Source organism: Epinephelus fuscoguttatus, linkage group LG6, assembly GCF_011397635.1.
Source record: "Epinephelus fuscoguttatus linkage group LG6, E.fuscoguttatus.final_Chr_v1".
In the NCBI taxonomy this organism is placed as follows: Eukaryota; Metazoa; Chordata; class Actinopteri; order Perciformes; family Serranidae; genus Epinephelus; species Epinephelus fuscoguttatus.
The window spans coordinates 39660775-39678647 of NC_064757.1; the positions used below are offsets into that span (position 1 = coordinate 39660775).

Below are 17873 nucleotides of genomic sequence, written 5' to 3' on the forward strand. Positions count from 1 at the left end.
CGCTCTGATGAGAAGTTACGCCCTGCTCAGACATTACACTCCCAAAAAACATCAGCCTGTCAACATAGTAATCTGCATTTGAGCAATCACAATCAGGGGAAAGAAAAATTGTGCACATATCTGAGTGTAGTTGTGTGAAATTATCAATATAAAACTCCACTGGATCCAAAGCCAGAAATGTTAAAAAGTAGTAGAAACCACCCACATCATCATGACAAGCTGGAAGCATTGGTTCCACATTACTGTGTTACACTAATGAGTCCTCTTAATGGGACACATGGTATCGCATGACTTTTATGGACCTCTGTTGGTGACATTGGGGTACTGCAGCAGCATTTACATGTAAACATATACTGAGTTAGGTATTACAGTAGGTACCTGTGCACTTCGACAGCTGTGACATAAACAGCAGCTTTGTGATTTAAAGTGTTCAGCTTGACACTGTTTAAGAGAAGTGTTCATTTTTTGTGCACAATGTCAAGGCTACACTGCCATATTCTGCATTGAAAGGTGTTTTTCACGTTTTATTCTCTTTATTGGAGTCCAGTGCAACGCAACATCTCACTGCAGGCTCAAATACTATTGTAGCGTTAAATCAGCACTTCTTCTTTAACGGAGTGTCCCATTAAAATAAACAGTACAACCGTCACAAAGTTAGAATTTATTGCACGGTTGTTGAGTTATATTGCACTATAATTCTGTACATAATGCAGGAGAAAGTGTTGCATGCTCGCTGTTGTAGACCTGAGTCCCAGCTAAATATAGTACTTTTCACAGCAGGTAAACAAAGCACTAAGGTGGTGGTAGACATAAGTATATGCACACCTGAACATTACACCAATGTGTAATTTTTGAGAATCTCACAAAATTAGGGGTTTGTATCTGCAGCTAAAACAGTATGGGGTTTTAGACTTTCCATCAGATGTTTGAACCTGAAGAGTTTTGATGTAGATAGGAGTCTGATGGAAATGATAGGACTATCATGAAAATGTTTCCTTCTGCTTTTATCGAGTTTTAACATTGTGTGTTGGTTGAGTAATCTGAGCCTTAAAAACGAGAACAAGCTGGAAAAAGTGCTTGTGCCGTACGATCACTGGTGTTACTATTAATAAGCTCCAGCATCTGTATGACAAGAGCCTCAGACTCTCAGCATTCCCTCCATGAGCTTCAGATGCTTCCATCAGGGCACAGGTTTTGCCTCCCTAAATGCAGCGCAAAGCATTACAGATCATCTTTTGTCCCATCTGCTATCACTTTGCAGTGACCATTTATGTCCATGATTTACCCCTGACAGTGTGTGATACTGGATACTGTGTGTTATATATTGTACTGTCTGTTTTGTTGTACTCATGACAACTGTCTGTATCTCAAATTGCCCCTTGGGGACATTAAAGTTAACCTTACCTATCTGCAGGGATTTTCTCCCTTTCAGCCACAAGCTCTTCAGTGAGGTCCAACCCTTATGTTGGGTGATAAGGTCTGGCCTGCAGTCAGTGTTCCAGTTCATCCCAGAGGTGCAGGATGGGGTTGAGTACAGGGCTTTGTGCAGACCAATGAAGTTCCTCCACAACAAAATGGGAAAAACCATTTCTTTGTGAGGCCCAGCTTTGTGCATGGGATGGCAGCAAGTCCAAAATTGTTGCTAAAAAGTTGCAAAAACAACATTGTCTTAAAACCACCAAACCGTGCCCCAGACCAAAATACACTAAAGCATGTAGAAGAGGGTCCATATACTTTTGGCCCCATCACATATACTGAACAGTTGGGCACTGTTGTCTTCCCTCAGATGAACATGTTTTTGAGGAAGACTATGGCTGTGTCTAAAATCACTCACTATTCACTAGTCTACTATTTAGTGAGTTTGCTATTTTGTAGTGCTGTCTGAATGTTCAGTGAGAATCAACATACCCTTCCTTATCCGCTGCGAGGGTCCTAAGGACAGAGGGATGTCGTATGTTGTAAAGCCTTGTGAGGCAAATTGTGATTTGTGATATTGGGTATCCCACAACCAATGGTCACTAACTAAGCACTACATGCCAAAAAAATGGCAGGCGGATGAGAGGAGAGAGCAGCCCAACTGACACCTGTTGAACAAATGATTGATATTGGGTGGTATTTCCACAGAGCTCTAAAAGAGTATCATTAAGAGGTATTTTCTACTGTATAGTTTGTTTTTCCGAACGACAGACATATGACAAATCCATGAATGTGCTGTGAAGTCCTTTGTATTTTCAGTGTCAAAAAATGCATCGACTGTGACGTCACTTGCTGGTTTGTGAGCCACCGTTTTGACGTGAGTTTGGCATTTTGGCCATCACCATCTTGTTGAGCCAGAAGTGGCCATATTTAGACAAAAGGGTGGAGCTCTGAAGGAGTGAGGGGTTGATCTGACTGAGAACCTGACCACACTGTTGTAGTAGAGTACCTGTCAATCATAACATAGCCATGCCCTAAAGCATACCAGACTTTATCATCTGTTTTACTCTAAATGGGACCATAATTTACAAACTGAACGTCATGCTACATTGAAGATGACTTCAGACTAGCAATTGAGGGCATAAACCTAATAGGAAAATGTTTACTGAGGTATAATAAATCAAGTGAGAAGTAGGGTTACTTTCTGTTTGTGACTAGAAATAATTCAGGTTAAAGGCACTTTCACATTGGCTTCACCTTTTTAGACCCAGAGGTTGCTGCTTGGAAAATACGCTCAGTAAATGCATGTTGGTATTTATTGTGGATGGTCCACCAGCTGATGTTGTTATTGTCTGACAGTAATGATATAATTATTGAAAGAGAACATGGCCTGAGTAGAGTCTGAAAGTGTTTTTACTTTTAGCCGATATCACTATATAGTCTTATACATAGAAATCCATAGATAGTAAGTAGGGAATGAGCGATTTTCTGAGACATGTATGTTGCATACTTTAAGGGGAACTTAATCTATTTGACACAGCAAAGACAAGTTAGCAACTACAAATTTCCAACCAAACTGTTGACAGTTAGAGCTGTATGGAGGTGATGTAACTGCTGGGTTTGACAAATTAGAAGAATTAATTCATTCGTTCTTTAATTTACTTTGGGACCTGGGGTCTTTTAAATGATGTACCTTTTGGAGCACATCAGCACTGACAGCCTTTATGCAGTGTAAGAGACACACGTGTAGACTCTCTTTGTGTATCTCTGTCAGCTACTCCTCGTTTCTGTGTGAGTACTGTGCAGCCAAAGACAGCAAGAGTTAGAGATAGAGAGAGTTTAGCTGTGATGAAACACTGAATTATAATTTAAAAATGTAATTTTATTTAATCATTTGCCATATGAGATGGCACTGTGGGAGGCAAATCCTGCTCTCGGCGCAGTAATAATAATCAGCTCAGATTAATGCATCAGTGTAGACAGACCTGCCTAAAAACCTTTAAGATTAAATAGAAAAGTTCCAACATGAAGACAGGGGACAAAAGAAAAATACTGCCATTCTTGAACAGAATACACACACAACTGTACGTTTTTCGAGTGGACATGTCAGCTGAGTAATCAGTCAAGTCAGTGGTATTTATCGGTTACCCTATTAGTCCCCTGCTTCCCCCTAAAGAGATGTATTGTGGCAATTATAATGTATGGAGCAGTGTACGTGAGCTGGATGATCAAAATGTGAAGCACAACACACAAAGCAAGAGGAAGCGATTCCTATAGTGTAAATGTGGGGGAAGCTGTTAAGAAGTAGCTGTTATGTCGAGTTCATTCTTATGATCAGCCTTTGCAAGCAAGCAGATCTGCGTGTGGGAGAAAGATAACATATGGTGTCATTTTAGTTGGCGGTGCAGCTAATGCTGGTGGAGCAGCGCTGCTCTGCCAGTAGATACAAGTTCAGGATCAGCAGGGTTTGTCTTTTGTCTTTTCAAAATAAAGCACCCATGTGCGGCGCGGTTCCCTTTCAGCCAGATTGTTGCCTCATACAATCAAAAAGCAGTGAGTAATAGAATCTGCTGGACCTGCAGTTTGGAGTTTTTGCTCTTCTTGTCCAGCAAAGTGGCGCCCCAAGAAGTTGATAATGGTGCTCCGAGTACAGTTTAGCATTCTGATAATATTCTGCTGGAATATTTTCATCCACCTCCTCTACCCTCTGCGGTAAACACTGACATATTGTGTAGTGAGGCAGATAAACTCGATGAGAAATCACTGGCCCAAAAGCAAATGAAACCCACTGTGACGCCGCCTGTCGCTTCAGCCCAAATGCTCCTGGTATGCTAATAAGGTCTTCTCTTACGCAGTGTCGGAGAGCTGGACATGAGGCTGACGCTGTTCACTGATTTGTGGTGCTCACTGACAGCTGATCAGTCAGTCGCAACACAACAGTGATAAAGACAGGGTGAGGGGCGACCATACACACATCACACTGAGCCTTTTAAAGGTCAGCTGTCAAAGTGAGTGTTTTTGTTTACAGTGGTGATGTCTGTGAAGAGTTTACAATATGGTGTAAATTATTGTAGAGGCAAAATTAAATCAGAAGTCCAAACATGGGTGGTGTGCTGGTAGTCTGATGCTTTATTAAAGGAATAGTCCACATTTTGGGATATAAGCTTATTTGCTCTCTTTCAGAGAGTTCGATGAGAAGATCAATACCACTCTGATGTCTGTTTGGTCAGTATGTATCTATAGACAGTATGAAATAGAGGACATAACCACCATGATGTCACCCATTGGTTTGTAGGCTCTTGTTTGAACCTGGAAGACTGGCATTTTGGCCATCGCCATCTTGGATTTTTGGAGCCAGAAGTGACCATATGTGGATGAGAGGGTGAAGATAACCCTAATGCTAGCTGCTAGCTTGGTTAGCACATGGCATTTACAGCTACGGTTAACTGTGATAAGGCTAATGCTAAACATTACAACAAACTTTAAGATCTGCAATCATACAGCTATTGTTACCGCCAATTATCTGTGACTCGGGGGTTATGGCATTACATTACCTAACCTGTATTGTCTCCGTTGTAGCAACTTGTCAACAGCTTGCACCCACCTCACACTCAACGCGGTCATGCCCTTAGTTACGCATAACTTTAAGCCTCATTAAAATGAAAGGGGTAAGTTATAAAAAAAATCATTCCCCTCTGTACAGTAGTCATGACAGGGGAGCTATAAAGACAAAACTGTTTTTTGTACCAGGCTGTAAACAATTGTTTTCATAAAGTTGGGCATTATAACATAGGGGGTCGACAGGAATTGACTCACACTTGGAGCCAGCCTCAAGTGGCCATTAGGAGAACTACACTTTAAGGCACTTCTGCGTTAACTTTATTTTTCAGCCCTGGAGGTTGCAGCTTGGTTTGGAGATGGAGGCAGTTAGCCTAGCTTAGCACCAAGCTGTGTCCAGAATTCAAAATTACATTTACCAGTTACTCTCAAGCTCTGAAACTAACATGTTGTGTCTATATACAAACAGAAATGTAATGTGAAATGTGATGTAACTTTCTGTTTCAGTTTCCGTCACCTGTAACGTAGCCGGCCGCCTTTTTAACTAAACAATCACATTTTACTGTTCTTCTAGAAATGTGAGATACAGCATCACATACTCAAGTTTCAAAATATTAAATCAATGTCCAAGTTATTCTCTCAAAAATTTCACAGACCTATTAAATAACACAGCGCACAGTAACAAACTCACCTCAATGGATCTTTACGTTTTATTCATCCTTCACCATCATACCTCATTTATTGTCTGCTTTGCTACCAGCAGACTAACATGGAGTCACATTGATGAAGCTGTACATGGCATGTACATCACTATTTTTGTCTGACATGAGTGTGCATGCATGTGGATGTTGGGGGCAAGGTTTGTTCTCCCAGCAGAATCTTCATTGCATAATATATTCATAATATAATATAATATAATATAATATAATGGACTATAATAGAATATAAGATAATATAATATAATTTCCATTATTGCTGTTCTATTATAATACATTGGATATTGTCTGACAGGGACTTCATATGACGTTTAACTGAAAAGTGAAAATGAAAAGACTGCTCATACACTCCACATCTTGAGGGCAGATAGGTGAACATGCACATGAAGTAATTTAAACAGAAAAATCCATCAGTGGATTTAATATGTCCCAGATACTCACAGATATAGTGAGCGATGCTGATCCCTGAAGGGGAAATTTGATCCCTGCGGCTGATTAAAAACACACAAGAGGTCTGTGGAAGATAAAAGTGTTGAGGAAACGAGGTGAATCAGTGTGATGACTGCCTAAAAACGGGGCCACGGCTTAAAAAAAAAAAAGACTTTACCTTTCCCCTCATATATAAGCTGATTGAAAAAAGTTAGTCTGCCTATCTGCAGAGAGTCCTTCACTGGCCAGGCTCACGGAGTCGGCCAGTTTACATTACCTCTGAGGCTGCAGGTAGCGACACCAGTCTGAATACTAAACATGCTTTTTTCTTGCTCTCTGTGTTCCTCTATGCATCTGTTTTTCAGCCTCATTTTGTAGGTGATATTTGATGTTTATTTGAAACGTGTAAGAAAAAAAGAAGACACGAACATGCAAACAAGCAGACAGACAGAAAAAAGTATTATTTACAAATAATGAAAGCAACTGTCACAATGTCACGGTTCAGTGTGTGCCATTCACTGGTATTTGTCCAGTTCCTCGTTATTTCTGATTACCAGTACTTTGACCTCCTCGGTGTTCCCTTTAGTTTAATGTATATCTTGCAGATTGAAGCTCAGTTGTTTAGAATTTTTCTCTGTTTCTTCAGATAACGTGCTCTTCTGGTAATGTCGGCATTGTGTTCTGTTAGGTAGTAGTAGTAGTTAATGAAGACATTTGATCTTCTAAGTTTCCTTCCTTGTTTCAGCAGTGCGGTCTTGTGTTTTCTGTTGACAAACCTCATCTGAAGACCGGTTTGTTGCTGGCATTTCTCCATGGCAGAGAGTGGCAGTCCAATTGAAATTCAAATGAACAATATGTCATTTTCTGCTATTAACTCTCATATAAATAAATAAAAGACAGAGCAAGCCGTCATTGGAGTCAGTTAGGATTACCTCAGTAACATAAACATAAACACTGAATAAAATTATTTGCAAGGGTCTCTTCCTCTCCAAAACAAACAGACTTTGAATTTAAACCAGTAAAAAACTAAATGTAGCAGTTTCATGTTAAATATCAGCGTTTTGCTGACATGGCAGAGGCTAGAACCAAGTGCACACAAGAAGTTCTCACTCTCCAAGAAAGCCTTTTCTGACAGAAATCTATTAATTATAACTGAAACCACGCATTTTTCCCAACCTGAACCGAGTCCATGTCATTGGTCCAACAGCCCATTGGTTCGACATCCCATTAGTCCGACTGTCCGCGGTGCTGAACGGCTCGCGGCGGGCGTATGGTGCGCCACGACCGGCTCTGGGTCAGCTGGGAAGGCTTGAGGCGGAGCAGGCTCACGGCTTATGTGTTTGTCTCTTTCTTTTTTATTTTAACCCACACCATGATCTTTTCCTGACCCTAACCAGGTGGTTTTTGTGCCTAAACCTAACCAGACCTTAACCACAGGGCATCATGATGATTTCGGAATGGACTTCAGAACAATGAGTTTAATATGGTCGGAACAATGGGATGTCGAACCAATGGGCTGTCGGACCAATGCGCAGTTCCCACCTGAACCAAGGTATAGGAAAATTTCTCCCAACTGTGAGCTGAGCTGCTGCTAACGTTAGCTCATCTTGTTTCTCTGACAATAAGATTGGGTGCCTGTTGGCTTAGTGGGTAGAGCAGGCGTCCCATTTACAAAGGCAGTCCTGCCGCAGTGGCCACGGGTCCATGTGCATGTCATCCCCTCTTTCTCCTTTTCATGCTTTGACTGTCCTATCCAATAAAGGCAAAACAACAAAAAATAAAACTTAGATGTCCGATGACTTAAAACTTTCACCTGGTTTCACAACCCTGATGCATGTGCAATGGTTATATGACAGCAAATAAACAACACGATGTCCTTGTTTACATTTCCATATTTCTCTGGGTTTGAACATAGACATATCCTCCCTTGTTGTAACTACGTGTTTACATCATGCACTTTAGTTTCTGTGAATGTCTGAATCTTAAAACACACACGCACGTACAAAACCCAAAACCAGTGAAGTTGGCACGTTATGTAAATCGTAGATAAAAACAGAATACAATGATTTGCAAATCCTTTTCAACTCATATTCAATTGAATACACTGCAAAGACAAGATGTTTAATGTTCAAACTGAGAAACTTTATTTTTTTTTTGCAAATAATCATTAACTTAGAATTTAAAGGCAGCAACACATTGCAAAAAAGTTGGCACAGGGGCCTTTTTACCACTGTGTTACATCGCCTTTCCTTTTAACGACACTCAGTAAACGTTTGGGAACTGAGGAGACCAATTTTTGAAGCTTTTCAGGTGGAAGTCTTTCCCATTCTTGCTTGATGTACAGCTTAAGTTGTTCAACAGTCCGGGGTCTCCGTTGTCGTATTTTACGCTTCATAATGCGGCACACATTTTCAATGGGAGACAGGTCTGGACTACAGGCAGGCCAGTCTAGTACCTGCACTCTTTTACTATGGAGCCACGCTGTTGTAACACGTGCAGAATGTGGCTTGGCATTGTCTTGCTGAAATAAGCAGGGGCGTCCATGAAAAAGACATTGCTTGGATGGCAACATATGTTGCTCCAAAACCTGTATGTACCTTTCAGCATTAATGGTGCCTTCACATATGTGTAAGTTGCCCATGCCTTGGGCACTAATACACCCCCATACCATCACAGATGCTGGCTTTTGAACTTTGCCTATAACAGTCCGGATGGTTCTTTTCCTCTTTGGTCCGGAGGACACGACGTCCACAGTTTCCAAAAACAATTTGAAATGTGGACTCAGACCACAGCACATTTTTCCACTTTGTGTCAGTCCATCTTAGATGAGCTCGGGCCCAGCGAAGCGGCGGCGTTTCTGGGTGCTGTTGATAAATGGCTTTCGCTTTGCATTGTAGAGTTTTAACTTGCACTTGCAGATGTAGCGACGAACTGTAGTTACTGACAGTGGTTTTCTGAAGTGTTCCTGAGCCCATGTGGTGATGTCCTTTACACACTGATGTTGGTTTTTGATGCAGTACCGCCTGAGGGATCGAAGGTCACGGGCATTCAATGTTGGTTTTCGGCCTTGTCACTTACGTGCAGTGATTTCTCCAGATTCTCTGAACCTTTTGACGATATTACGGACCGTAGATGATGAAATTCCTAAATTTCTTGCAATAGCTCGTTGAGGAATGTTGTTCTTAAACTGTTCGACAATCAGCTCACGCATTTGTTCACTAAGTGGTGACCCTCGCCCCATCCTTGTTTGTGAATGACTGAGCATTTCAGGGAAGCTGCTTTTATACCCAATCATGGCACCCACCTGTTCCCAATTAGCCCGTTCACCTGTGGGATGTTCCAAATAAGTGTTTGATGAGCATTCCTCAACTTTCTCAGTCTTTTTTGCCACTTGTGCCAGCTTTTTTGAAACATGTTGCAGGCATCAAATTCCAAATGAGCTAATATTTGCAAAAAATTACAAAGTTTACCTGTTCGAACATTAAGTAACTTGTCTTTGCAGTGTATTCAATTGAATATAGGTTGAAAAGGATTTGCAAATCATTGTATTCTGTTTTTATTTACGATTTACACAACGTGCCAACTTCACTGGTTTTGGGTTTTGTATATCAAATCAAAAGCTTCTTTTCTGGCAAGACTGGGAAGTGCACAAAATTGGCAGGCACCGTTATTAAGATGCCAATTAAGACCCCTTTTTACCATTTTACTGCTGTGAGTTTGTGTCTTCTGGGTAACAAGAACATAATGATAGGACACAACTCCTCGCTGCATTCAGTGGCTCTTTCAAAAAGCCACAAAATAGTGGTTGCACAGGTCTGTGATTAAAGTCATTTATGGAGAAATTTGTAAAGAATGGTTTGTTTCTCTCACTGACTTCTTCTGAGTGGAAAATAGAAGCCTGGGAACAACATAACATGATGTGTCAGACGCCTTCAAAGAACTGTGATTCGTGTTAGCTGTGCAACTCTGATTGATTTCGTCTTTCCCCTGCTTTTCAGGTGAATGAGATTTACCACGACGAGTCACTGGGAGTACACATCAACGTGGTCCTGGTGAGGATGATCATGCTGGGGTACGCCAAGGTGAGTTTCACACTCCATTTCTTTCTGATTTATGTTGGTTTTGGAAAACAGAAAAGTTTGAAAATGAGTGCAAGATGATCGGCATGTGGGAAAAGACTGTACTGTAGCTGAGAGACAGAAAAACAGTCTTCCACACTGAGTTAGATCACATCACAAAGAAACTGGAGTCTCAGCCATAATACAGTAGAGGGAGGGCACACGTTACAGCACAAGTTTTTGTCCATCAGTACCATAGACTCTATATAATGACAGACATGACAGCTCCTCAAAAGTGAAGCCAACCCACAGATGAAACAATAGAGAACAACAAACATCCAGTCCACAATGAAAACGCATCCTGTGCGTGTCTAAATCAACATCATATTCATTATTTTAATGACCCAGCATTCAGGAGATTAATATGTCACACACACAGTTAAACTTGTTACACATGTTACAACATTGTTGATGAACAGTGTATGTGTTTTTTGCATTTGCATTTGCATTTTTGCATCACAGCAGTCAGTGGGAAGTGGATGATGGTGACCAATATCATTTTGCTTGTTTAAAGTACAAGTTTTAGGGAAAAAAAAAAACAGATTCAATTAAGGTTTTTATTCATGGAAATATTTTATAAAGTTGCCACTGTGGAGCTGTGCTGGTGTTGCCTCTTGAAACTGAATATTTATTTGAAAGTAAGTGCTGGTGCCGGAACAAGGGTGGCATTGAATTTGTTTTTTAATTTATAATAATAAAAAAAATTGGATGCAGTAGATGTTTTACATTTTGCTTGATAAAAGGCTTAAATGATACACCCGTGTTGTACAGGGAGTCAGCTACTGCCCATTCATGAAGTTAACACAGGAGAAAACCGTTTTTTATTTTTGAATGAATGAAATTCAATTACTTGTCCTGCACTGACGTCACCAAAGTAAATTATTGCTTTTTATGCCTCCACACTGGCAATAGCCGCAGTTGGAGGCATGTTTTTGTGTTGTCCGTCCATCTGATTCTCCTGGACGTGATATCAAGGAGGCCTTGAGGGAATTTCTCCACATTTGGCACCAATGCCTACTTGGACTTGATGATAAAGTGATTTAAATTTGGTGGTCAAAGGTCAAGGACACTGTGACCTTGGCCTCTAGTTTCGCAGACCGGGCGAGGCGGAGGCGCAGCGCACCTGCACTTCGCAAACTGGGTGTGGCCAGGCGGATTTTGCAAGTTTGGCACACTGTGCACGCTGGCGCAGCTACTCCTCTTTCCCACCTCCGTCTCTCCTACCTCCGCAAGTCGGAAAGAGGGAGGAGAGAAGGCGTGGAGTGGGTTTTACACAGCCGATTCACACCACACCAATCAAATGAGCCCCTCTCCTCGCCCTTAAATGTGCCGCGTGAAGGCGTAATGAGAGTTTACTCAATTCGCCATGGCAGAAGAGAGCAGCAGTGTCAGACGGCCAGACTTCTCCCAGGAGGAAACTTATGTTTTGGTCTGGGAGGTCCAAGCTCGCAGTGTCCGAATATACGGAACTGCGAGCAGACCTCCACGGGTTTCCATTATGCGCGCCAAACGGTGCCAATCCCCTTTGATCTGACATCAGATGTGACGGGACAGTCAATACAGAGATACATTTATGTGCTGATTGCAGATAGTTGCATTGAATTGTGTTTTTTGTGGGTAGGCTATTTATTGCGTTGTCAATGTGCCTGACATTCTGGAAACCTGCCTGTGAGGTTTTGGTGACATGTGCGCACTGTCCGCCGGTCAGCCAAACTTCCACTTACACCGGCTGACAGTAGACCTGGTTTCAGCTGGCGAGCTTTTAGCGCACCTTTGGCACGAAACTGTCACTGTGCCAAGCTGCATCTGTCGACACTTCCCCCTGCTGCACCGCCACAACCATCTCAGCGCACCGCGGTCTGCCAAACTACCAAACTGAGTGTGCCTTGGGTTGCGCTGCTCAAAACTAGCTCTGCGCGCCACCTGTTCGCCACCCTGCGCCGCGCTGGGAAACTAGAAGCCCTCGTGTCCTTCTCATTCTCGTGAACATGATATCTCAAGAAGGGCATGAGGTAATTTCCTCAAATTTGGCACAAACATCCACTTGAACTCATCAATGAACTGATTAAAATTTGTGTTCAAAGGTCAAGGTCACTGTGACCTCACAAGACATAGTTCAAGCCATAACTCATGAATTCATAGACTAATTATGACAAAATTTCACATAAATGTCTAGTAGAATAAAATGATGAAGTGATGAGATTTTATATCCAAAAGGCCAAAGGTCAGCTTCACTGTGACATTATGATATTCTGCAAAAACACTTTTCTGACCAAGGGGAGAGATTTGGTCATATACTGAAATGGTAACTCTAATCTTGGCATGCCCTTCTTGCTGATTATATAGATCTTCTGTGATGCTGGGGGGAGGATGTGTGTGAAGCAGCCAGGTTTTAGAATTTGTAGTTTCTTGCAGCAACATCCATACTGGAAACATCGTCAACTGTTGAGGCTACGTATGACTCTGGGCAGACATGAATGTTAACTGATTTCGGAAAGTTCTCAAAGCAACTCTGAGCAAGGAAGAGACAGAAAGTTTTATCTAAGTGAAAGGGTATGGTTGACCCCGCTGCGATGTGTGATGCTTGTTTTTAACAGATGTGATTGGTTATCAGAGACACACCTTTTTGTGATCCTTTATGAAATGAAATGCTGAATGTGAAAGTGTCGTCATTGTTAGTGTGATCACTCTGCTGATGGAAGGTTTAGATAGACCCAAGTCATCCCTGCTGCACTGATACATTTTTCCAGTTTTCCAAATATCTTAGTGTTGTGATCACTTTATTTCTGGTGTTATAGCATTGGATGAGATCAACCACAGATATTATCCCTGTACAGTCTCATCTGTTACATTTCATGAACTCACTTTCATCCAGCATTTGGAGAATATTTCTCTTTCGTCTTTGTGTTTCCACCATTTTGTCCTCTGCTTAAGAAACTCTCAAACCCCTTAAAAGTCCTCTTCCCTTCTCCTAACAGTCTTTCGCCTTAGGAGCTCTTTTAAGGTCTAAGATGCTCTGTGAATAACTTTTATCTTAGTCTAGTCTTAACTTTAAGAGGAAAACATCACAATTCTAAGAAATTTCTTAGACTTTTTATCCCAAGGAGCAACTCTTAGCACTAGAAAGCTTTGTGAATATGGCCCCTGAACTCTAGCTGCACAAATCACCTTAAACATTGGCCAAAATGTTACAGACGCCCTGGCAAAGAGCAGACAAACATTTTGTATGATTTTGGAGATGTTGCTGCAGAAGGGCAGCACAAATGCTCAAACTCCCCTCTCCACAGTTTTTAGTCTGTGCACAACAATTTGTTGTGTTTGCTGTGGAGAAACAAACCCACAGGTGAAGCAGCAACCCATCATCGCTGGCTGTTAAAGCAAACAGTGAGGAAAAGAAAGTCATAAAAAGTTCTGCTTCAGTTGGATAAAGTCTAAAGTTTCATCTCAGGAGTGCACAAACACAACCATTACTTTTACAGAGCAATACACTGTCTGTTTTCAAACTCATATTTTATCTGTCTTAAATGCTTTTATGCTCTTATAGTCTGGCTCTTGCTGTTAATAATCTGCTGTCGTTTTTATGCAAATTCACACTAATACCAGATACAAACACACAGTATTCAGTCCAAACATGTCATCATTCTCTTAGCAGTGATGCTTTTTGTTCTCATGCTGTTATGTATGTGTGTAATTGCTTCAGAAAATAACAAGCCATTATTAATGGAGCAAAGATGCTAAGTAGGGAAGTAAATGTATGCAGATGTCAGGGGTCAGCTCTACTGTCTTTCACACACTCTGTAACAACACATTATGTATGTTCATTTGGCCTTTTCTGTATTTAGACTGAAAAAAGGAAAACCAATTGCTATGCATTTATTAACACCACAGAGCCTCTATGTTTAATCTGCTTACACTGCATGCTACTCATACCCATCAGGATTTACAATCTGTGCTCTTTTGGACTGCTGAAAGAAAACTAATGTGTTCAAATTGAAGTTTAGTTTATTGTCATAAACATTAAAAAGTACGATGTACATTGAAATCCAATGCATCTGCTCCGGGCTCTCTTAACTTAAGTACTTAAAACTACACACAGATAAACCAAAACATTAAAACCACTAACAGGTGAAGTGAATGACATTGGTCATCTCATTACAACACAGCTTTACTGGGGCACCTTGGGCCTGTCATTCACCCCCCCATGGCAACAACGTTTGAACTGGAACGTTTAATTGGCCTAAAAAGGTTCTTCACTAAGCTGGTTTAAATCGTCTTTATCTGATCATTTTCAGTTTGTTCATGTTCATGATGAATCATCTCTAAATACTAAAGTTTGTTTCGGAGTTCCACAAGGTTCTGTGCTAGGACCAGTCCTATTTACTCTATACATGCTTCCCTTGGGTGACATCATAAGAAATCACTCTGTAAATTTCCATTGCTATGCGGATGATACACAGTTGCATTTATCGATGAAGCCAGAAGAAACTAATCAATTAACTAATCTAACTTATCTAATTAACTAGATACAAATCCAATCTAGCATCCTTTGGACACTGCCAGTACCCCACCTCACAACCCACAGAGGTTAAAGCCAAGTAAAATTTATAATTGGGCCCCTGTAATGTCGAGGCATGGCCACAGTAAGTCGGGGGTAGCGCCACATCCCACAGATGCTGGATTGGATTGGGATCTGGGAAATTTGAGGCCAGGTTGATGCCTTGAGCTCTTTGTCACATTCTGTGGGCCAATTCTGAGCTGTTTTTGTGGTGTGGCATGGCGCATAGTTCTGCTGGGAGGCCACTACCATTGAGGAGAGTCGTTGTCATGAAGGGGGGTACTTGGTCTGCAGCGGTGTGTGGGTGGATGGAGTGTGTCAGGTAGCACCAACATGAATGACAGGACCCAAGGATTTCTAGCATAACATTGTGTTCTAATGAGATGATCAGTTTTGTTTTCATCATCTGTCAGTGGTTTTAATGTTTTGGCTGATCGGCGTAAGAATAAATGAAAGGCAACAATAATGAAGAATCCTGCAGCACTTTTAACCATGAAAAGTGCTTGCAGTTTATGACATTAAAACATATAACGTGCGTGTTCCGTGTGTCCTTAAACACACAGGAAAGTGTTTAAAGTGTTTGCTGTTCAGTAATCTAGCCGTTCATTCACACAGTCATGGTTCAGTGGTAAACATTTCTCTCCCTCTTTTGCACCTGTCAGTCCATCAGTCTCATTGAAAGAGGAAACCCATCACGGAGCCTGGAGAATGTGTGCCGCTGGGCATTTGTGCAGCAGAAAGGCGATCCTGATCACGCAGAGCACCACGACCACGCAATCTTCCTCACTCGCCAAGGCTTCGGCCCCACAGGGATGCAGGGTAAGACCCCCAGAGGACACGCTGACATCGTTCAAATGAATGGGTTTCCCGGAGCATTTTAACCTTTGCGGTTAATCTGAATACAATTACAGGAGGTTATCCATCATGACACTCAGCAGTAAAAGCAGCTTGTTTTGTCTAATATCTAACTTGTTCTCTCTGTGAGTCTGACATAAATGGTTGTGGGGCTCAGAGTGCCCTCAATTAATTTTGAGGGATTACACATCGTGTCATGATGTTAAAAACTATAATGCATATTTTATGTTGCACTCTTAAACCTAATAAGGTGACAGCTGGCTGGAGGGAGAACCCAAGGAAGCAGAATTTATTTGGTAAATGAGCACTGCTAATAACAGCCTACTTGCTGTTGGTTATATTGTGTGTCATTTCCAGTAAATACCACAATATAAAATGTGCATATAAAAGGTGCAAAGGTAGAGAGATAGAAAGAACCCACCAATTTTTTAAGTGGTGACCGACCCTACATGACCCTGCACAGTTTCTGTCTAAGTCCGACCTGAGCCCGACCCACTGCACAAGTTTTGGGTCAGAGCCAAATTAAAAACCTGAATTTCTACTGTAAGAGAGTTATATTTTCCTTCTAGGACATTTATTACAAGCTAAGAGCTAATGTGTTTCCTCCCTCTTCTCCTCCTTCTTTTATTTCAGCAATCTGTTGTCTTGTTTTCGACAGGTTTGGCAGAATAGTGCATCGCAGTTTAAAGGGATAGTGCACCCAAAAATGAAAATTCAGCCATTATGTACTCACCCATATGCCGATGGAGGCCCTGGTGAAGTTTTAGAGTCCTCACATCCCTTGCAGAGATCGGCGGGGGGAGCGGCTAGCACACCTAATGGTAGACGGCGCCCCAGACTAACGTCCAAGAACACAAAATTGAAAAAAATTGAATCTACATCTACATAAGTATCTCCATACTGCTCATCCATAGTGATCCAAGTGTGCTGAAGCTGCAACATAAAAAGTTGTTTGGAAAAACGTCATATGAACTCTGTTTTTAGCCTCACTGTAGCCTGTAGCTCTGACTGCTTCTCTGTACTCCGCGCTCACATGTGCGCGCTGGCGCGAGACCAGCAAAAGCATGAGCTTTGCTCACCCGTGTTTACATCATGTGACACGTGCACCGCAGGGAGAGACAACGTAACCACAGAGCTAAAAGATAATTTGCACTATGGTTTTAGCACTTTTAGCAAAGGACAGCCCAACATGTCTGAAGATGTTGAAATTGAGGAGGAACAGCATTTCTTTGTTGAGCCGTATTTGTTTGAGCCTGAGTATACACACGGAACTCAGGCTACTGGACGAAGCAGCCACCGCAGCTCATGAGCCTAACCCTCAGCCAGCCGCAGAATACCGGAGTCGAGCACTGGAAACCTGGTGGTGTAGTTGTTTCAAATGCAAAGCAATGCCAACTGATGAGGAAAGTCTTTGCTGCTCAGACTGGGAATTGGCGATGCCTGCACTTGAGAATCTGGACATCAGTACTGACGAGACTGCTGCTCTTCAGAGATCACCGATCACCCTGAGCGTGCACACGTGAGTGCAGAGCACAGAGAAGCAGTCAGAGCTACAGGCTACAGTGAGGCTAAAAACAGAGTTCATATAACATTTTTCGAAACAGCTTTTTATGTCGGGGCTTCAGCACACTTGGATCACTACAGATGAGCAGTATGGAGATACTTTGTGGATTCAATTTGGGGCGCTGTCTGCCATTAGGTGTGCTAGCCGCTCCCCCCGCCAATCTCCGCAAGGGATGTGAGGACTCTAAAACTTCACCAGGGCCTCCATCGGCATATGGGTGAGTAGATAATGGCTGAATTTTCATTTTTGGGTGCACTATCCCTTTAAAATATCCAGCATCATACTTGCATTTTGCCATGCTGTCAAGCAAGTTTGCTGCCTCTGTCAAGTAGCTGTCTTTAGTCACTGACTCTACAGCAAGAAACAGCACTTAAAAATAAAAGCTCTGTGCCGCAAATTCACTATACTTCAAAATAAAGCATGTTTTTTTAAAAACTTAACATGTTTGAAAGTCACCTGCGGCCCATTCAGAATGGACCCGTGACCCACTTTTGGACCACAACCCACCAGTTGGGAACCACTGGTCTACTGCGCATGACAGTCCATGGCGGTGTGGCGCACAGATGATGATCACCACTCTTTGCTGCATGTTACGCACATCTCTTCCACTGCTGGGGAGGCAGAGTGGAAGTCCCCGCTCTGTCTCTCTCGTTTTCTCTCCT

General features: G+C 42.0%; 1 protein-coding gene across 1 annotated transcript in view; it reads left to right on the forward strand.

Moving 5' to 3' along the window:
• adamts3 (ADAM metallopeptidase with thrombospondin type 1 motif, 3) overlaps nt 1–17873 on the forward strand; it is a 222900-nt gene that overhangs the window by 101994 nt on the left and 103033 nt on the right. Inside the window, exons 6-7 of the mRNA XM_049578474.1 lie at nt 10118–10201; nt 15455–15611. Of these exons, the coding sequence (XP_049434431.1) occupies nt 10118–10201; nt 15455–15611 (241 nt within the window). The remainder of the gene's footprint in view (nt 1–10117; nt 10202–15454; nt 15612–17873) is intronic.